The 21,315-nt window shown below is 40.0% G+C and overlaps 4 protein-coding genes across 8 annotated transcripts; 3 read left to right on the top strand and 1 right to left on the bottom strand.

Annotated features, from left to right (window-relative positions):
* Positions 1 to 2,615: 2,615 nt before the first annotated feature.
* On the bottom strand, positions 2,616 to 11,175 carry LOC106089645 (thioredoxin domain-containing protein 5 homolog). Its single transcript, XM_013255564.2, has 2 exons — positions 10,856 to 11,175; positions 2,616 to 4,073 (listed from the first exon to the last, which is right to left on the bottom strand). The coding sequence occupies exons 1-2, from the start codon at positions 11,020 to 11,022 to the stop codon at positions 3,020 to 3,022; spliced, it is 1,221 nt and encodes a 406-aa protein (XP_013111018.2). The 5' UTR covers positions 11,023 to 11,175; the 3' UTR covers positions 2,616 to 3,019.
* Positions 11,176 to 15,144: 3,969 nt separating this feature from the next.
* On the top strand, positions 15,145 to 16,879 carry LOC106089646 (probable mitochondrial glutathione transporter SLC25A40). 5 transcript variants are annotated; one of them, XM_013255566.2, is made up of 6 exons: positions 15,145 to 15,248; positions 15,347 to 15,608; positions 15,678 to 15,841; positions 15,898 to 16,401; positions 16,484 to 16,565; positions 16,664 to 16,879. In XM_013255566.2, exons 2-6 carry the CDS (start codon positions 15,431 to 15,433, stop codon positions 16,867 to 16,869), a joined length of 1,134 nt encoding a protein of 377 aa, XP_013111020.2. In that variant the 5' UTR covers positions 15,145 to 15,248; positions 15,347 to 15,430; the 3' UTR covers positions 16,870 to 16,879. The 5 variants fall into 5 exon arrangements, with proteins under 5 accessions (XP_013111020.2, XP_013111022.2, XP_059224135.1 ...); XM_013255568.2 differs by having other exon boundaries at positions 15,166 to 15,300; positions 15,385 to 15,608; XM_059368152.1 differs by having other exon boundaries at positions 15,166 to 15,300; positions 15,359 to 15,608.
* A 1,713-nt stretch (positions 16,880 to 18,592) lies between these two features.
* LOC106089648 (coiled-coil domain-containing protein 86) lies at positions 18,593 to 19,292 on the top strand. Its single transcript, XM_013255570.1, has 2 exons — positions 18,593 to 18,837; positions 18,898 to 19,292. Exons 1-2 carry the CDS (start codon positions 18,665 to 18,667, stop codon positions 19,187 to 19,189), a joined length of 465 nt encoding a protein of 154 aa, XP_013111024.1. The 5' UTR covers positions 18,593 to 18,664; the 3' UTR covers positions 19,190 to 19,292.
* A 232-nt stretch (positions 19,293 to 19,524) lies between these two features.
* Positions 19,525 to 20,537, top strand: LOC106089647 (uncharacterized). Its single transcript, XM_013255569.2, has 2 exons — positions 19,525 to 19,847; positions 19,906 to 20,537. The coding sequence occupies exons 1-2, from the start codon at positions 19,579 to 19,581 to the stop codon at positions 20,483 to 20,485; spliced, it is 849 nt and encodes a 282-aa protein (XP_013111023.2). The 5' UTR covers positions 19,525 to 19,578; the 3' UTR covers positions 20,486 to 20,537.
* The last annotated feature ends 778 nt before the right edge of the window (positions 20,538 to 21,315 follow it).

The raw sequence follows: 21,315 nt of genomic DNA, 5'->3' as shown, positions 1-21,315 counted from the left end.
GCCATCTTCCAGACATCGGGTTATATAAGAGTGCTCAAGAACAGGTTGAGGACAGTCGCAGGGTACTCTACTCCAGATTGATCCAGATTTTTCTGCATCAGTATAGAGATTCCGTCGGGGCCCAACGGCTTGGATGATTTGGTGCCACGGTAAATTGTGATGGCTGTCAAACGGCTCGGAGACCACTAAGTTACATTGCTCCAAGTGTTCCAGCCACATAATCCGCTTATGTTCGTTGAATACCTCTTGATTTCCAGATTCAGTTCGCTGATTCTGGGGTTAGTGGGGTCCGTGCAAAGAATCCCATAACGCTCGTTTGCGAGTACCACTGACTTCGCTGCAGTCGCACTTGGGGTATTCGACGGGCTGTTATAAAGCGTGCGGCTGCTGCATTAATGATGTCTATGAGTTTTCTCTCGGCAAATAGCACATTCGGGAGAGGTGTCAGTTCACAGAAGCGGCGATTGGTATACTCTCTGAAGCCGAGCCAATCGACCTTTTTTTGATTGATAAACGTCCGGTGCTCAGAGTTTATAAAGTCGGAAGGTCGGTCGATGGTGAGGGAGGTGGTCTGATCCCAAAGAAATGACGACTTGATAGGAGATCAGGGGATGCAATGGAAATGTCTGGGAAGCTGCTACACCTACACGTGGAACCTTCAATTTGCTCTGCCAAAGCTCTATGCCCTGCTGGTCATTACCTAGGGGAGAATGCCATTAAACGTGATGCGCATTAAAGTCTCCTAGAACCAGACGATTATGGTCAGACAGTATCCAACTTATGTCGAGCTTGTAAGCTTAGCCATTTACTGAGTCACAACCACCAACCGACGGTATGTACATGTTATATAGCTCAATCTCGGCAATACTAGACCTGACTGCTAACCATATGCACTCCATGTGGGGGTCACTGGCGCCAGGGGCATGCGCGATGGGTCTATACTGCTCGAAACGGTGTATCACAAAGGCCAATCCCCCACCTCCATTTCTAAGCGATCCTTTCGCAGCACATTGTATCCGTGACATTGCACAGTTGCAGGTGTTTGGTCAGCTTTGTCTCTAGGATCGCTGCAACCAATGTGTTGTTATTCCGACTTACAAAATTCTGTCATTCATCGGCAAGGGCTGCCTCCTCAGTGCAAAACACACCGCTACGACGACAACAACAACTATCTGGTCAAACTGGCCTGCAGACCATTGCAATTCAATTGCAAGAAAGATACACTTTCCGGCAATATTGGGGCTGGGTTGCTGCTGATGCGTATATTGCCACATGGTCCGACGACGACGACGCTTGTGACACTGCCAAATAGTGAGTTCCCCAATTGGGTATTAGCTTCCCAATCCCGTTCATCCGCCATCTCTCTGAATTAAATCTCTGGAATATTTTTATTTTTTATAAAAAATGAATTCAAATTCGCCCTTGACTGCCACAGATCTTCAACACAATGGCTGAACATTTCAAAATTCATCAGTTCTGAATGTCGCGTCACATTTGCTCTACCACCAGGAGATACCGGACACATTCCAGGGAAAGTGGAAAACATGTCTCTACCGACAAGTAAACCAATTCCTCGAGATAAGGCTCGAAGGCAACGAATAACACATGGTCGCAAATTAAGAGCTAAATATGAAGATGTGCTTTCATGTTGGGGTAGCAATGCTTGAGGACGTTGTTGATGTCGCAGATTAACGGAGGGGTTGGGTTCACATATCAAGATCGGGATAAATTCCAGTGGGGATCGCTTGAAGAGATCTGTCTTTGAAATATGTCTCTACCGACATGTAAACCAATTCCTCGAGATAAGGCTCAAAGGCAACGAATAACAGATGGTCACAAATTAAGAGCTAAATATGCTGGAATATGTTGTTGTTACCGCAGATTTACGGAGGGGTCGAGTTCACATATCGGGATCGGGATAAATTCCAGTGGGGATCGCTTGAAGAGATCAGTGTTTGAAATATGTCTCTACCGACATGTAAACCAATTCCTCGGGATAAGGCTCAAAGGCAACGAATAACAAATGATCACAAATTAAGAGCTAAATATGAAGATGTGCTTCCATGTTGGGGTAGCAATGCTTGAAGATGTTGTTTCCGCAGATTTACGGAGGGATCGGGATTGGGGTCAACTCCAGTGAGGATCGCTTTGATGAGGTCTGTCTCTGTCTGCGATACAAGTCCGGGGCGGCAGCCCTTGCCGATTATGGATTCCATCAGGTCAATCCGGTACGTATAACCAGCTGCCATGGGATTGCTCGCTCATTGTGTCCTTTATGACAGGTCATTGTTGCAATTGCCGAAGCCATGAGCACATCGAGATGGAGAAAACTATAGAACATCTGCTGTTTGCAGATATATTGGGTTGCCCAAAAAGTAATTGCGGATTTTTTAAAAGAAAGTAAATGCATTTTTAATAAAATTTAGAATGAGCTTTAATCAAATATACTTTTTTTACACTTTTTTCTAAAGCAAGCTAAAAGTCACAGCTGATAACTGACAGAAGAAAGAATGCAATTACAGAGTCACAAGCTGTGAAAAAATTTGTCAACGCCGACTATATGAAAAATCCGCAATTACTTTTTGGGCAACCCAATATAAACATTGTATTTCGATACTTGATCCATTTATTTAAAACTATTTTTGTTTGTTCATATTTCATGTGTGACTTGTTTTATATCTTAGTTTATAATGATTGTATAATGGAAGTATTTAAGCACACAAAAACCAAAATCAAAAAGTATAAAACAATAATAAAACACTTGCGCAAGTAATCAATAAATCATAAAACAATACAGACAAAAAATAATTAAACTAAATAAACAAATGCGATAATACGAAAAAAAAACTATTTGATAGGGAAGAACACCATGCATACGGATGAGGAGTTATAAATGCAAGAAACGACACATATTTTCCAAAATAATGGCTTCATGTGGTGATGGCGCATATACTTATGGGGTAGGAAGATACGGTGGTTGTTGGAACAAATAGAGCAGCCAACGGTTAAAAATTCACATTTACAATTCATCATGGCCGACAAACTTCGTTATGTATGCAGCTAATTCGGAGAGTGATCGACTGTCGTCGTATTCGCTTTGGCGTACACCATTTTTGTAGGCAAACAAGGTGGGATAGCCCTCCACTTCTTGTTCGATGCAAAGCTTCTTGTTTTCTGAAGCAGTGCAATCCACTTTTGCAATTTTAATGGGATTAGCAACGCTATGCATTTTCTCGGCCAACTGATCCCAGACAGGGCTCAATTTCTGGCAATGCCCACACCAGGGAGCATAGAATTTCACAAATGTCACACCATCGGCTACAGTTTCTGCGAAATCATCACCACTCAGTTGAAGGACCTGTAATTTATCTTTCTCATCGCTGGGTTTTTCAGTAGAGGCGGCAGCATCTTGGCCGGCATCACTGCCCAACATTTTCTTTACATAGGCATGTAGCTCATCGTGGCCGCGAGCCCCGGAATATTTCTCAATTTTCTTGCCATCCTCAATCCACAATAACGTGGGATAGCCTTTGACTTCGAAATCTTGGCAAATAGGACGGTAGACGGTGCAATCGATCTTAGCTATGCTAACATCTTGAATATTTTGCACCGTTTTGGCCAATTGTTCCCAGGTAGGAGCCAAACGTTGACAGTGACTGCACCAGGGGGCATAGAATTTAACAAAATGATTGCCGCTGGAAATGTGTTTGGCGAAATTGTCCTCCGTCAATTCCACAAGTTTTCCCTTGGTATCAGCCGCTGGCACTTCTCCACCTTCAGTCTTCTTCTTATTGTCCTCGTCGCCATGGGCGATTTCATTTTCGCTGTTAAGTTGTTCGTTGATAAATTCAGTTATGGCAGGCATATCACGAGTGCCCTTGAATTTCACCGATTCCGTTTCGCCCAGCTTGAAGAAGCGCAAAGTGGGGTAGCCGGTTATTTCATGTTTGGCACACAGCTCTTGGTGTTGCGTACAATCAACTTTGGCAATGATAACTTGTGGCTCATCTTTGACATTCATCATTTCGGCCAACTGTTCCCACAGAGGATGTAGACGTTTGCAATGACCGCACCTGAAATATAAGCAGAAACAAATGAGATTGGTTATACAAGATAAATTATAAGGGACGTATTTGCAATGCATGGTAATAATTTGGGCGGCATATAAAGAAAAATATACACAAAGCGATATGAAAGTTGAGAAAACGGCACTTTCTCATTCAAAATAAATATTTGTTTAAGGCATGTAAACTGTATGCACTACATAAGATGGGGTAGATTGTAAAGGATGATTTTTTAAGAGAGAAAGTTAAAAAAACACATAACAAGTTAAAGCTTGCTAAATTCGGATGAGCCTAATCTTGGGAACCCACCACCATGGATTCTGCTAAAATATGGGAGCTATATCTAATTATAGACCTAATTGGACAGTACTTGGCGCAATTGTTGAGACTAATAACCGAACACTATACGCCAAATTTCAGCCAAATCGGATGAAAAATGCGGCTTCCAGGGGCTCAAGAAGTCAAATCGGGACATCGGTTTATATGGGATCTATATCAGGTTATACACAGATTTTATCCGTACTTGGCGCAGTTGTTGGGAGCCATAACAGAATACTTTGTGCAAAATTTTGGCCAAATCGAATGGAAATTGAGGCTTCCAGGGGCTCAGGAAGTAATATCGGGAGATCGGCTTATATTGGAGCTATATCAGGTTATGGACTGCTTTGGACCGTACATGGCTCCGTTGTAGGGAATCATAACAGAATACTATGTGCGAAATTTCAGCCAAATCGGACAAAAATTGCAACTTTCAGGGGCTCAGGGAGTAAAATCGGGAGATCGGTTTATATGGGAGCTATATGTAGTTAGCCAAATCGGAAAAAAATCGCGACTTATAAAGGCTCAAGAAGTCAAATCGGGAGATCGGTTTTTATGGGAGCTATATATATATAGCTATATATTTACCGATTTGAAGCGTATTTAGCGCAGTTATTGGAAGTTAAAGTAGAAGACTATGTGCAAAATTTCAGCCAAATCGGATGAAAATTGAGGCTTCCAGGGGCTCAAGAAATCAAATCGGGAGATCGGTTTATATGGGAGCTATAACAGGTTCTTGACCGATTTGAACCGTTCTTTGTGCTGTCGCTGGAAACCAAAATAAAACACAATGTGCAAAATTTCAGCCAAGTTGGACAAAAATTGTGGCTTCCATGGGCTCAAAAAGTCTAATCGGGAAATCAGTTTATATGGAAGCTATATAAGGTTCTTGACCGATTTGGACCGTACTTATCACAGTGGTTGCAAGTCATAATAGAACACTATGTGCCAAATTAATGCTAAATCGGACAAACATTGTGGCTTTCATGGGCTCATCAAGAATCGTGAGATCTGTTTATGTGGAAGCTATATCAGGTTCTTGACTGATTTGGACCGTACTTATCACAGTTGTTGCAAGTCATAACAGAATACTATGTGCAAAATTTCAGCCAAGTTCGACAAAAATTGTGGCTTAAAAATTTAATCGGGAGATTGGCTTATATGGAAACTATATCAGGTTCTTGACCGATTTGGACCATAATTGTCCGTACTAGTTGTTGGAAGTCATAACAGAACACTTTGTGCAAGATTAAAGCTAAATCAGACAAAAATTGTGGCTTCCATGAGCTCAAGAAATCAAATCGGGAGATCGGTTTATATGGGAGCTATATCCCAATCTGAACCGATATGGCCCATTTGCAATCCCCAACGATCTACATCAGTATTAAGTATCTGGGCAAATTTTCAAGGGGCTAGCTCTACGCGTTCGACCGCTATTGTGATTTCGGCAGACGGACGGACGGATATGTTTAGATCGAATCAGAATTTCGAGACGATCAATAATATATATACTTTATGGGGTCCTAGATCAATATTTCGATGTGTTACAAACGGAATGACTAGATAGTATAAAAATCAAAAAAAAAAAAAAAAAAAAATATTGCATAAAATCTTTCTTTGAATCGGTCCATACAATTAAATGTTTGAAGATTATTTCATGCAAATGTTGACCGTGACTGCGCCTCAAATAGCCCATCCGCTTAGTCCAATTTTGGCATACTCATTCCAACATTTTAGCCGGTATTTCACGTATAAATGGTTCAAAGTAATCTTCCAATGCGTCAATTGAAGAGGGCTTGTCTGTATAGACATTCGCTTTAACATAGGCCCACAAAAAATAGCCTAAAGGCGTTAAATCGCACAATCTAGGCGGCCAACTGACCGAACCCGAACGTGAAAGAAAATGTTCACCGAACTCGCCCCTCAATAAATCCATTGTTACGCGTGCTGTGTGACATGTGGCATTGTCTTGTTGAAACCACCATGCAAGTCAAGCTCTTGTTTTTTGAACAAAAAAGGTTGGATATCATCTCACGATAGCGCTCACCATTCACAGTCACCATACGATTCGCATCAACTTTGAAGAAGTACGGTCCAATGATGCTACCAGCCTATAAACCGCACAAAACTGAGACTTTTTCTGGATGCATTGGTAGCTCTTGCAATGCTTCTGGCTGATCTTTACTCCTAAATCGACAATTGTGCTTATTTACTTAACCATTGAGCCAAAAATGAGCTTCGTCGCTCAATGGAAGAAGAGTGCGATGAACTTTCTTAACAGAGCACACATTTCGATAAAACAAAAATCAACAATTTGCAAGCATTGTTCGTTTGTTAAACGACTCACGGTTAAATTATAGACCAAACTGAAGATGTTCGACAAAAAAACAAAACACGAAATATGCGTGAGCTGTTTAAACCAGTGTTGTCGTAAAGAAAATGGTAAAAAAATCAGCCTTTAGAATGAACACTTAAAAAAACTGTTATAGTGTTGTCCGATTCAAGTTTAAGCTCAATGATAAGGGGCCTCATTTTTATAGCCAAGTCCGAACGGCGTGCCGCAGTGCGACACCTCTTTGGGGAGAAGTTTTTACATAACTGCCATACCACTTTTTCAAATCGTTAGGTTAGGTTTAAGTGGTAATCTGCCATCAGACTCACTTTGACGTTATCGTTCATTGTGATATCGCAGAAACAGGTGAAGCATAGTGCCTTCTAATTTCATCCAGATCAACTTGCGAATGTTCACATCCACTAAATCAGACAAGTTTCCAAAGAAATGAGAACTAAAGTGGAAATATTTCTGTCAGGGCAGGACACACACAGCTGATGCTTTATAGACCCTTCTTCCTCGACGTCCTCACAAATGCAAATTTGCCCATGGATATTCCATTAAGGAACGAACAGGGGCAAACTTCTCACATATCAATGAGTGCTGTCCGGTTCAAAATTAAGATCAGTGATAAGGGGCCTCATTTTTATAGCAGAGGCCTCTTTGGGGAGAAGTCAGATGTACTGGATAGAATTCCGGCGCAAAGTTCTACTGTATAGTTATCGATAACATGCGATATAAGAAAAATCATAACTGGAAGTGTATTGCTCTAAAACAAAACAGCAATAAACGCAAAAAGCAGCTCGTTTTGCACGAGCTGATCAAATATCCCAAGTGAGTCCAATTTGATTTTGAGAACCCTAAAATCAGGGAAAAGTATCTAGGAACCAATGGATTGTCCAATAAACACAAGCTCAATTTACGGTCGACTTTTGAGGGTCAAAAGATAGGACCTAAGTCACTTTTGCCGAGGTGCCAATGACTGATCTGAAGTTATACGACATATTGCTCAACCCTACTGTTTACTGAGCATACCGATAGTGCTAAGTGGAATACACCAAGTGAAGCGCACTCGCAGGCGAGAGTAATGGCATTCATCGCTTCAATCCAGCGTTAGAAACAGGGAACTAAATCGGAAACATACAGGTAGTCAATGAATATAAGCTAACTGTATGGCTTATTGTCTTCTATCGAGCCTCAGATAGGAACTCAGACACTTTTGGCAAAGTAGCAGTGACGGATTCGAATATATGCCTCGCGTTTCTTAACTCTAAAATTTTTCGAGCATACCGAAAGTAAAATATCAAGATAAAGGACCATGCATATTTTCTATGGTCGTCTAAGCGATTATAAACCATCACAAGTTTTCCGTCAAATTTTAAACGCTGTCATCAACGTCTTATCGTCTAATGTGTTGGTTCCATACGAAATTTTTACACTGCTGCTGAGAAATGTGGCTATATCGGGAGGACTCTGGTAACGAACCATGTTCCTCAACCTGACTCTAGACACTCTCAGAGTTAATATGGTCTTAAAATGAGGTTTTCGATAAAGTCAGTCATGACACACTTTTGGAGGGTATTGCTAAAAGACCGAAAGGTTGTGTCGTAAATTACTAGAGTGGCCGCCGGTCGTATGTGGATTTTAAACCTGAATTTAGCACTTTAGAGCGAAAACGAGAATTCCCCAAGGAGGGGTTATATAGATGGCAAGTTTTAAACTCTACCTAACCTATTTTCTACTTCATCGAACGGCATCCAGATTATATCATAAGCGGACCCGGCACGGCAAGTTTTAAACTCCACCTAACCTATTTTCTACTTCATCGAACGGCATCCAGATTATATCATATGCGGACCCGGCGCGGGATAGCTGTGAGCACCACACAGGCTGGAACAATGAGGTTCGATCTGTGTGGTGTTCAGTGCAGTGTAAGCTTAGCTGGGAGCTACCGGGGGCGCCCACAGTTTGCGGATAGAGGAATACTCCATATGGAGTAGCTGCAACGGCAGTCGCGGACAATCAGCGATATCAAGCGGAGAGTCTTAGTGAGAGGCCGATCGGCACCAGCTCTTGCACAAATACTGAGTGCCTATGATGCTCGATATGACAAAGCGGGTTATTGGCGCCTTTAAATAGCCAATGGGCACCTTGTTCCCGCGGCGATCGGTCCTGTGAACCGGAACGAGCTTGCTCACCCACAGGAGCTTGACGAGGATAGCCACCTCCACATGTGGCTACAACAACAACATCATATGCGGACGATTAAAGAATAGGTCATCTTGTAAGGGCCAATAAACCCACACCAAGTGTTGATCATTCTTTTTGCCCAAGAAACCATGGGTTTTATATGAAATACGAACTTCCGGTTTTTATCAACAAAATTTAATAAAAATTTTAATAATAAAATTTCCGTTGATCGTTTAAAACCGGAAGCTCGATTTTGATTTAACGCCCATGGTTTCTTAGGCACAACTTCTTAGAATTTATCGTAGATGACGGTGACGATAACCGCCAATTCTTTCCTATTGTACGATCATGGCGGATAACATATGCGATCCAAATGCAAATTGCAAATTTTGCCCATTGAACATTCCACTAAGGAACAGGGGCATACTTCTCACATATCAATGAGTGCAGTCCGATTCAAGTTTTAAGCTCAATGATAAGGGGTCTCCTTTTTATAGCCGAGTCCGAACGGCGTGCCGCAGAGCGACATCTCTTTGGAGAGAAGTTTTACATGGCATAGTACCTCATAAATGTTGCCAGCATTAGGAGGGGGAAACCACCGCTGAAAATTTTTTTTCTGATGGTCTCGCCAGGATTCGAACCCAGTCATTCAGCGTCATAGGCTAACGTCTGCGCTACGGTGGCCTCCCTTATTACTTGGGGGTCACATTTAACAGCCTTTACACGTTCTTCGCACCTGCTGTGAACATTTGCGAAAAAGTCAGGAGTAGAAATAAGGTCCTCATACGGACAAAGAGACTATGTTGACAATGGGCCGTTTAGTAGTAATACACGGCGGGATAACTTTGAGAACTTTGTGTTTCAATCTGTGTGGTGTTTATCGTGGTGAAAATAAACTGAGCTCTGAGTTATATCCCTTTATTGTAGGGAAACTTTTTAAGAGAAGACCACTTGCAAGTGCAGTTTGCACAAGCTTTCTATGTTGTTTGTTTCCATGGTATGCGCATATTGATCGATCGATCGTTTACAAAATATAATTGTGCTATAAATTGCACACGACTACCAATGATTTAGAGCCCCTAATATATATTTCGAAAATTCTTAGCTGCTGTTATCTATAGACGACCCACCCCATGACTCTTCCTCTCGCATTACAATCAATTAGTAAAACATATAAAGAAATACCAAAAATCATTCCCCTATAACAATGCAGATTGATAAGAACATGTGTGTGACACACAAAGCATAGCTTCCTTTGTGGCGGTTATTGAATCTCTAACCAGAAGCAAAATGGGCTTCTTATCAACAAAACTCATTGATATTTGAGTTGCAAATGTATGGAAATCATGCATATCATGACAACAAGATCAAATGGGATCCAAAACAAGAATTGGGAATTGCTAGTGGTGCAGACCTCCAAACAATAGATGTTAGGCAGAACGTGACAACAAAGAAGCGATAAAACAAAACGCAAACCACACAAGTGTATGTAGTGTTTCAAAATTGAAATGATAAGAGAAGGGCTTAGAGAGATCATAAAGAGACCATTTTACAACTTTCGACCTTAGTCATGCCAAAATATGACATTATCTTCTATTCGCCTGTTACCAGGAAGATGCCAACAACTACACTAAATAGAAATCGTGGGTGCGCATTTGACAAAAATAAAATGTGTCTTTTTTTGGGCTGATATATGGTCGGTCCCAAGAGCTTATCAAATGTTTTACGTGTTAAATGGAAATTGGTTAAAGCGAACAAAAGAAACGATCGAACAACATCAATACATATAAGGTACCACGACGCACAGGTTAAAATATGTCGACCACAGCAGCTTTTGCTGCTGCTTGCAGAATAGATTTTCTTTTGCTTTGTTAAATAAAACAAAAAGCAAGAAAGCAAATTAATATTCGCCTAGATTAGTTTTTATCTCATCCGTTTGCTTTTTTCTTACCATGGCGCAAAAAATTTCACAAAATGATTGTTTTTTGCTATAGCCTCGTCAAAGTTCTCAGACGTCAGTTCGACAGCAAAATTTTCCTCTTCCTCTGCTGCTGTGAAAAATGCTGGCAGAATCAGTCCAATTAACACCAAAAATAAAACTTTCTTGCCGGCCATCATATTTCTTGATATATATTTGTATATTTTGGCTATTTTATTTTTTTTTTATTTTATTTAAAAAAAAAACTTATTTCACTATGTCTCTTTTCATGTGTTCGTGTCACAGTGCTGACCGGCAAAGAACTTATGTGGATGGTCAAATAAAAGTTTTAGTTTCCCTTTTGTTTGGTATATGCACTACTTTAAGCAACTGTTAAATATCAGGGCAAACTCATAAGGTATGGTCCTAGGCAAATTTAAACAAGGTAAAATCATTAGCCCAGCTGATGAAATTTTCTAATGCCAGAGTTGTTGGCAAATCCCACTAGCACGTCAAATGCTTTGTTTGGATCATGGCGAAACGATTAAAGGTGGTCTCATTTGTACAACAATCACAAATCATATGGTGCAATCTGCAATCTTGTCATAAAGCTGATCGTACTTTTGCCAACACACGCAAAGAAATTTGTGTGCGTACATGAGCAGAGATCTGTCATCTTAATACCATCAAACCTGGCCAGCTGTTAACGGCTGTTTTCGTGAGACCACCTTTTTAAATCCGCCTTGTGTTTGGATTTCAAATTTTTCGTATATTTTGTTTCTTTTTTCACATTTTTATCGTTTGAATTTTTAATTTACACGTTTCTAATCATAACTCTTTTGATCTTGTGGCTGCTACACATGATAATACAAATAAAAACTAGAATGTCAATTAGGAAGTGTCCAGAAAATTGACAGCCTAGTGGCAGTCAACTATACAACCCTGTGGTTGTATAGTTGACTGCCACTTTAGTTATCCAGCTCCCGGCCGACACGGGGTAATTATGAGCACCACACAGGCTGGAATTTTGAGCTCCGACTTGTGTGGTGTCCATTGTTACCACGGGCAGCTTAGTTGAAAGCTTCCGGGCGCGTCTACAGGTTGCGGATGGTGGAAAGCTTCGTTTTTATGCGGAATAGCTGCAAATGCGGCCGCGGGCAGTCAGCGATTTTCGAGAGAAGAGTCTCAGTGAGGAGTCAGCTGGCACTGGCTCTTAATTAAATACTGAGTGCCAATGATAATCGCGATGACAAGGCGAGTTATTGGCGCCTTCAAATAACCAATGGCCAACATCAGCGTCTGTTTCCAGGTTGGGGGAGGATGCAGGCGAGCGTCAGATCATGGAACAAGCGACTCGCCACAACGAGGCATACATGCGCAATCCCACAAAACCCATGCGGTTGGGGCGCTGGGCCAGTAACCCGCTCCCGGAAAACTATGAGAACTACTATAAGAAAAAAAGGAATAGTAAAAATAGTGATATTAAAATCGTTCTGGGAGATTTTAAGGCGAAGATAGGGAAGGAAGACATCTTTGGTCCAACAGTCAGAATGTTTAGCCACTACGAGATAACTTCCAGTAATGGGTTGAGGCTGATAGATTTCGCCGCGGCAAAGAGCATGGTAGCTACTAGCACCAGATTTCAACATTAAAATATTCACAAAGGCACATGGCTGTGACACGATCAAAACACGAGGAACTATATGGATCACATTGTGATAGATGGAAGGCATTCATCCAGCGTGTTAGATGTACGATCCGTCCGTGGAGCGAATATAGATTCGGATCATTACCTTGTTGTAGTAAAAGGTTCGCACCCGTTTTAACATGGCGAGGAAAATACGAACTGACACTGCACGAATGCTGGAAGTTGAAAAGTTGCAAAAACGACAGATGGCAGCGGCACACTCCACTCGACTGCCTCAACTGCTTGATGAAAGCACTCCTTGTTCCGATGATATAATGGTGCAGTGGCAAACTATTGCCCACTCCATGGAAAAGCCGCGAAATACGTACTTGGGTACCGGAAGCCTTCTCCAAGAAATTAATGATACGACCAAGAGTGTCGAGATGCTACTGAAGCCAAGAATGTGGCATATAAAGCAACCCTGCAATCAGTAGCAACGTCAGATGAAGGAGAGTTATCGGGGGAAAGGGAGAGAGGAGAAACGTCTATTCTGCAAAAAGAAAAAGGAAATGGAAAGGCGTGAGTGTGAGCGAATTGAGATGTACAGGAATCAGAATGAAGTCCGGAAATTTTACCAAAGAATTAAACATCAAAGCGATGGCTTTGGTGCAGGCACATCCTCCTGCAGAGACATAGAAGGAAATCTGGTTAGTGACACAGGTGACATGCTGAGGATATGGAGAACATTTTATCCAATTGCAAGTATCCGACGTTGGCGACGAAGAGGATACCGCAGAACCAATCAATGATGATGGTATAGAATGTTTACCTCCTAGTCAGAATGAGGTCCAGGTAGCAGAACAACAAAGCAGCAGGAACCGACGGGTTACCCACTGAACTATTTAATACCGGAGGCGATCAGTTTATTTGCGCAATCTGGCTAGAAAAACGATGATTGTAATCTCAGCATATTATGTCCCGTACACAAAAAAAGAGACGGAATGTTCTAACTACAGAGGAATAAGTCTCCTCCCCATCGCATACAAGATACTCTCGAGCGTACTGTGTGAAAGATTAAAACCAAAAGTCAGTGAGATAATTGCGCCCTATAAATGCGGCTTTATACCTGCTAAATCCACCTTGTACCAGATATTCATACTGCGCCAAATCCCGGAAACAACCGGAGAAGGACAAATCAAAACCTATCATCTCTTTGTTGATTACAAAGCCGCTTTCGATAATCCTTTACGCTCAAAGGTATTTCAAGCCATGTCTGAGTGTGGTATCCCTGCAGAATTAATAAGACTGCAGGATGACACTTGCTGATACGCGTTCCTCAGTAAGAATAGGAAAGAATCTCTCCGAACTATTTAATACCAAACGAAGATATGGCACACTAATCACAAGAGAACACCTATGCCGACGACTTCGACATCATAGGTCGTTCACCGGAAGTACTAACTGCTGCCTTTGAAAGAATCGAAAGAGAGTCAGTGAAAATGGGTCTGGCAGTAAATGGGTCTAAGACGAAATGGAGGTTTCAACTCCCAGAACACCTTGTACAACCGAGCAGATAATGAAAATGGAGAAAGTTGGGAACCACAACTTTTAGATAGTCAGTAACTTTATCTACCTCTTCACTACCGTAACCGAAACGAATGAAACCAGTTTTAAGATAAAGCGTAGAATAATACTGGCAAACAGACGCTACTTTGGACTAGGTAAACAGTTTAGAAACAAGGCCACCTCTCGACAGACGAAAATTACACCAACAAGACACTGATACTATCCTTGTTGTTATATATTGTAGTTCTGAGGCATGGGTACTTGTGAAAGCAGAAGAGGCAGTGCTTGAAGTATTTGAGAGAAAGATTCTTCGTAAAATATATTGACCAGATTGCGTTAATTGAGAATATAGGCGACGTATGAACCATGAGCTGTATGACAACGATAGCATAGTTACACGCATCAAAATTCAATGGCTGCGATGGCTAGGTCATGTTGTCAGAATGGATGAAGAAGCTCCAGCAAATAAGCCTTTTGAAGGCAAACACGGTGGTACACGCAAACCGGGAAGACCAAAAGCCCGATGGAAAGATCAAGTGGTGGGAGACACCTCGAAACTTGTTGTGAGATATTTTAGAATGAGCGCAGAAGATCGAGGCACTTGGAACGCTATTCTACGTTCGGCTAGTGGAACAAATGTTCTGTCATAGCCAATTAAAGTAAAGTAAGTTATCCAGCTGCTATCGTAGGATTTTGAATAGGATATACCCACTTTATTTTATTGCAGAATAATCGTTTAATAACTATTATGCACTTTAGTGCTTCATTACATCATTCGTTTTTCACGGGTGGAAACACATGTTTTTCACGGTCACCTTTTCGAAACACTACAAAAATGATAACATAATACTTTTATAAAATTTGTTCATAAGTAGTGAGGGAATATCCTACAGTATGAAATCAGCATTTTGTTTGCTTTAAAATCTATTATTTAGAAAAGTAATCAGCTGGTACTTATTTAGAAAAGTACCAGTCTCTAGTAAATTTTTATGAATATGGCTGATACGCTGTATATATTTGTAGGCACCTCCCAGCTCTGCGTATCATGAATTACGTCAGTTCTAAGAAAGATACGTTTTCACTAATTGTGTTGTACATTTGTTTTGTGGAACTTATTTCCACACCATGACTATTGTGTCAAAAAAGGAAAAAAAAAAAACAAAACAATATTCAATTTGCATTCGTTAATCCGGAAGGAATATGTTTTACTAAGATATAACGAACTTTCAATAGGTATGTCTTAAAGATTTTTTAGTGCGAAGCTTCACTCAATACAACTTATCCGGTAAGTTTAAATTTTTCCTGAAACAACTGATAATTTTGTCGGCTAGTCTCGCATTTAGCAAAACTGATGAAATTCGTAACCCAGGTCTTAGTCGAAACAGCAATTAGACATATAGTAAAAATCATAGAACATGATCAATGACGACACCAAACTAATACCAGTAAATCGAGTTGAAGTTGTTGGGCAACGTGACACTACAGTTATGGCGGCTAAAACGAATACCCAAATGGACGATCCCCGGTTTCGCATAAGACCTATGCAACAAATTGCATCGGCATGTACCGGTGCAATGTTAACAGCATGTTTTAGTAAGAGAGTTTAGAAGCCGGTACTAAATGAGAAATGCTCATTGTTATTTTCAATGATTTCCTTCTTAGTGACACCATTGGATGTTGTAAAAACTCGTATTCAGGCCCAGCAGGCGAAAATGACCAACAAGTGTTTTCTTTATTGTAATGGCTTAATGGATCATTTGTGTCCCTGCGATGCCAAAGCTTCATTTCCTGAAGTTAAACCTATCAAACCATTAACTGGTACAGTGGTAAGTTCAATGGCATGTGTATAACATTGACGTTATAAACCGTTTATATATTTTAGGATGCATTTTTCCATATAAGTCGCACCGAGGGCATTCGTTCCTTGTGGTCTGGTCTAGGACCCACCTTGATATCCGCCCTTCCTTCCACCATTATTTATTTCGTAGGTTATGAACAATTTAAGCGGAAATTTTTAGAGTTCCATTACGAGTACCTGGCAGAAGTGAAAGGATCACCAATTGGTCGAGAGGTCCCCCTTTTGGTTCCTCTAATAGCTGGTATAACTGCACGAATATGTGCCGTCACATGTGTAAATCCCGTGGAGCTTATACGAACCAAAATGCAATCAGAAAAAATGACCTACGCCCAAATAACTTCTGCGATACAGAAAGTGGTACAATCACAGGGCATATGGGGTTTGTGGCGTGGTCTGCGCCCCACTATACTACGTGATGTGCCATTTTCTGGGCTTTATTGGACATGTTATGAAACAATTAAATCACATTATGGAGTTATTGAGCCAACATTTGGGTTTAGTTTCTTGGCGGGTGCAGTGTCGGGCTCGGTATGTTTTGTTAACTAGCTAATTACAGCTCTTATCACTTGGTTTTTGGTATACATGCATTTGTTGTTGTCTTTTCGTACAGATAGCAGCAACAATTACCACTCCCTTTGATGTCATTAAAACACACGAACAAATTGAATTCGGTGAAAAAGTTATTTTTGCAGGTGAGAAACAGAATAGAACAACCTAAAAGTTACACCTCTAATTTGTAGTTTAGCATATTGATGACTTAACTCATAAATGCTTCTGTTTTTTTTTATAGAAAAGCCGGTTAAACAATTACCTACTGCTAGTTTAGGCAAGCGACTCGCAACGATATACGCAACAAATGGTGTTCCTGGGCTATTTGCTGGCTTGGGGCCACGTCTATTAAAGGTGGCCCCTGCCTGTGCCATAATGATTTCAACGTTTGAATATAGCAAAGCCTTTTTCTATCACTACAATGTTGAACAATACAGTGAACATTAGAAAGACAAAACCGAGGCACTATTATTTTCTTACATGTTTATGATCGATGCAATCAAAACATTTTTCTTAAACGAAAAGTTCGTTTGCTTGTTTAGTGATAGTTTCTCAAATACCCATATTCCATTCAGATAGAGAAGAAAACAATTTGACAGAAATTAATTTTCAGGAAATAATTGAAAAAAATATTGTATTGTTATTTTTTATATATTGTTTTTTTTTTTTTTTTTTTGTTTTGTTTTTACTTTCAGTTAAACTTTTATATAATGAAACGAAAAAACAATCTTTTCAACTATTTAAACTGAAAAATTCAGTTTGCACAAATTTTGTGCACACATCTGTTGTAAATAAAAGTTTGTTAACCAATTTTATTACATTTTATTTTCAACGTTTCCTTTTTGAGCCATTGTCTATCTGCTCCACAGCATATTCATTATCCAAACAATCACACTAGTCCCCAGACCCGCATCCTTAAGTTTCGCATCTTCGGCAGAAAAGCTCGCTTTGCCAAAAACTCTCTCAGTTTCCAGAAACGCCGCCAGGGTGAAGTCCTTTTAATCGACATCCTTTTCAAAGTGTTGTACTATTGTACATGTTGCAATGCCGAGGCCACAGATCTACCCTTAATATAACCATGCTGGTAGAGCGAGAAGTAAGACGTACCCAAGTTTTTTTCCGATATGAAGGTCCAAAATCTTCTCCAGCTTATTGACAAGGTAAGAGTGGAAACTAATCGATCTGAAATTCTTCGCTGAACTGTGTTGCAGCTTTTCCGCAGGCAAGTCTAAAAACTTAAAACACTACTTCACATGTGCCAGCATAGAATGTTAAACTTTTCCCGTTACTTTTGTGAGTGTACATAGATCTTTTTTTGCAACGTGACGCTCAAAAAAAGCTAAAAACGTTCTGTTTTGTTCCCCAAGGCGGATTTAAAAAGGTGGTCTCACGCAAACAACCGCTAACAGCCGGCCACGTTTGACAGTATTAACATATCAGATTTTTGTTATTATTCTCTTTGTTGTTATCTTCTTTCTCCCATATTCTCTGCTCATGTTCGCACACGTATACACACACGCACACAAATTTCTTTGTATTATATCATATAATCATGGATTATCAATAATGAAAAACGAACATTGTACCAGCCATTAGATGCAAAACAACAAAATTAATAAATTGTAAAACCATGTTTCCACTAGAGCCCACTTGATTTGAGATAATCTCCGTTTCCACTACGATTTATGCGGGTTTTATTTGTCAAATGTGACGTATTTGACAGCGTTTTTATTGTGAATAGCATTTTCATTGTGTTCAGCATATACATTGCGATCAGCAATAAAGTTTGTGAAACGATTTTATTAAATTACTACTAAATTTTATAATTTCTATAAGAAATTGTCAGATGTTTAAAAAAGTGCTACCCAAAAATCCCAAAAATAACTCATATTCAATGCAAGCGCAGTGTTGCATTTGAATTTGCAAGATTTGCTGTAAATCTCCTCATATTAGTAGATTTACTCACATTGATAATGTATGGGAACCTCGTTGCAATACACGAAATTTCCGAAATCTAGATTTGCTTCAAGTGGTAACATGGTTTAAAAAACCAAAATTTGCAAAACAAAATAAAAGATCTTCAAATGAGAACACCCCATAATATTGAACTTTTTTATATTCAAATTATATCATGGCAACTCTGTAACCAAATGTCAATATCAGCTCAAAAAAAAAAAAAACAATAACAATAACACGTGTGAGTTGAGTTAGGCGAGTGTTTATTTTAATTTGTGAACTAAATATGACTAAAACTAAAGTTACAAATGAACCACAAGTTGGTAAGGATAACACGACTAAAGAGTCAAGTGTATTAACAAATAAAATTAAAAAGTCCAAGAAGATCATAAAACCTGAAAATCAAATCCCTCGCGGACAGCCAAAATCGAACAGACCATGGAAGACGCCTAAAACCAAGTATGTGTTAACATTCTTTATAATTTTTCAACTCACTTATGGTTTCTTATCATTCTACAGATTCTCTACAGTGCAAAAGACTAAGCCACGCCTTACTTTTGAAAAGAAAATGGAACTTCGCAATGAAATGCGGGCCATCAAAGAACGATCCAAAGAAATTAAGGAGGCCCGTAAAGAGGCTGCTGTAGCCAAACAGCAAAGACGAGTAGAAAATGCTGAACGCCGCTTGGCCAATGAAAGAAGAGCAGAAATTGTTCAGGTCATAAAGAATCCTGCAAAACTGAAACGTATGAAGAAGAAACAAATGCGATTGATTGAAAAACGTGATTTAAGCCAAGTTAAGGTGGTGTAATTTTGGGTAGGGCTTTTCTTATGGATGATTAGATGTTAGATTAATATATTTAGGGTTTTCAAGTTTGTATTGTAAACAAAAATAAAGTAAATAGCAGAAGAAACTGGATACTTTTTTACATTCCATTCTAGGATTACCTTAGGTAATTGTCCTGTATGGATATCAATCCATCTACTTATGTAAAGGGTACAGCAAATTTAATAAAACATATGAACTTTGGAAAAAGTATTTTGGCAGTAAATACATTCAGAAATATCTTCTTGTTCAAGATTTTAGTGACCATACCGCATCTTATGTTGTGTTTTTGAGGTTTTGTAAACAAGCAAATTTGCTAAATTATTTATTGTATTGGCAACCCTCATGCACTTTTATATCTCAAAACATACGACATGAATTTGGTCAAACTTATTGAAGCGGTAAAAAAACATAAGAATATTTACAAAAATTTAAGTGACACTGGAGCACGTAGTTGTACCAAGGATTGGCAAATAGTTGCCAAAGATTTACAAAATGCAATGAATTGCGACGTTACAGCAGCCGAAGCACAAGATCAATGGAATGGCGTATTATTGGCCTATTACGAATATTTGCGAGGTAATCAAGATTTTGCTTTGGCCAAGCATATGGACTTTTTGCAACCATATTTGTTTACCATGATGTAAGTGGACAGAGAATCTTCTTTAATGAAACTGAAATACTATGCTTTTTTTTTCTAGAGACGATCACATTAACGAAGAAGAGCTAACAAATATTGTAGAAGACGAAGAAAATGTCAACAGCACGCATACTAACAAAGAACCAAAAGATGAGACTGAGGGGTACGATGGCAATGAAACGGGTGATTTAGCCCAAACGATCCGTAAAGACCCCTTAAATGATATTCTTATAAAGCACCAGATAGTACAGCCAATGGAAGAACGAGTTGAAAAACCAAAAGACAGTGCTAAAAATGACATAGTTATCACCGAATCTTCAGCTGAAGATTCTGAAAAAGGTGTACTTCTTCCTTCCGACAAAGCATCTGCAGCACAGCAACAACAGACTGATGTAAATACTGAAAAAGCTAAAGACACAATTGAAAAGCCATCAGTGTATCCAGAGAAAATAATCGCTGCACCAAGAAATACATCATCTCAAAACGATTCTTCCTTCAGCAATTTAAGCTCGATGGAATTAATATTCTTAGGCTATGCCAAACAATTACAGAAAATGCCTTTAAAGCTTCAATTGAAGACAAAGCGTAAAATTGCTGATATTATGGAAGATGCAGAGCTAGCAATGATGGAAGAGGCATAGTAAACAAATTGTATTGTGTATGAACTTAAGAAAAAAAGCTAAAATCGATAAACTGTTTTTTGTCTCAGTCGTTTAATAATTAATTACCATTTCGAAAAAGGTATCCAGACGATTGGAAGACAGTCACTCAGATCTAGATTCGTTAATTGCCGACTAAATTTCTTTTTCCCTTTTGTACGTAGATTGGGGATGCCAAGTGGCTTCCCGGCACGGGATAGCAGTGTGCACCACACAAGCTGGAACAATGACGTCCGATCTGTGTGGTGTTCATTGCTGTCACGAGAAGCTTAGCTGCGAGCTACCGGCGCGTTCACAGGTTGCGGATAGTGGAATGCTCCTTCCGGAGTAGCTGTAACGGCAGTCGCGGACAATTGGCGGTATCGAACGGAGTGTCTCAGTGAGAGATCGGGTGGCACCGGCTCTTGCACAAATACTGAGTGCCTACGATGCTCGATATGACAAGACGAGTGGTTGGCGCCTTTCAATAACCAATGGTCACCCTGTTACCGCGGCGATCGGTCCTTTGGACCGGAACGTGCTTGCTCACCTACAGGAGCTTGACGAGGATCGCCACATCCACATGAAGATGTGGTTACAACAACAACAACCAAGTGGCTTTAATTTGACAAAGTCTAGGCTAATCTAGGTCCCTCCTTCACCTCCGCGGTGGACACTGACCTCCAATTTCCCTATAGGAACTTTAAAAAGTGCTTGAGCGTTCGGGCCAGTAATCCACCCATATAGGTTTAAGTGTAGGTTGAATGGGCAACTCACCATGAAAAGGTAAGTTCACTACGAGCCCAGTCTGACACAACCATTGGTCCTACTCG

The sequence above is a fragment of the Stomoxys calcitrans genome, chromosome 4 (genome assembly GCF_963082655.1).
Source record: "Stomoxys calcitrans chromosome 4, idStoCalc2.1, whole genome shotgun sequence".
NCBI lineage: Eukaryota > Metazoa > Arthropoda > Insecta > Diptera > Muscidae > Stomoxys > Stomoxys calcitrans.
This window is presented reverse-complemented; position numbering and strand designations above follow the sequence as displayed.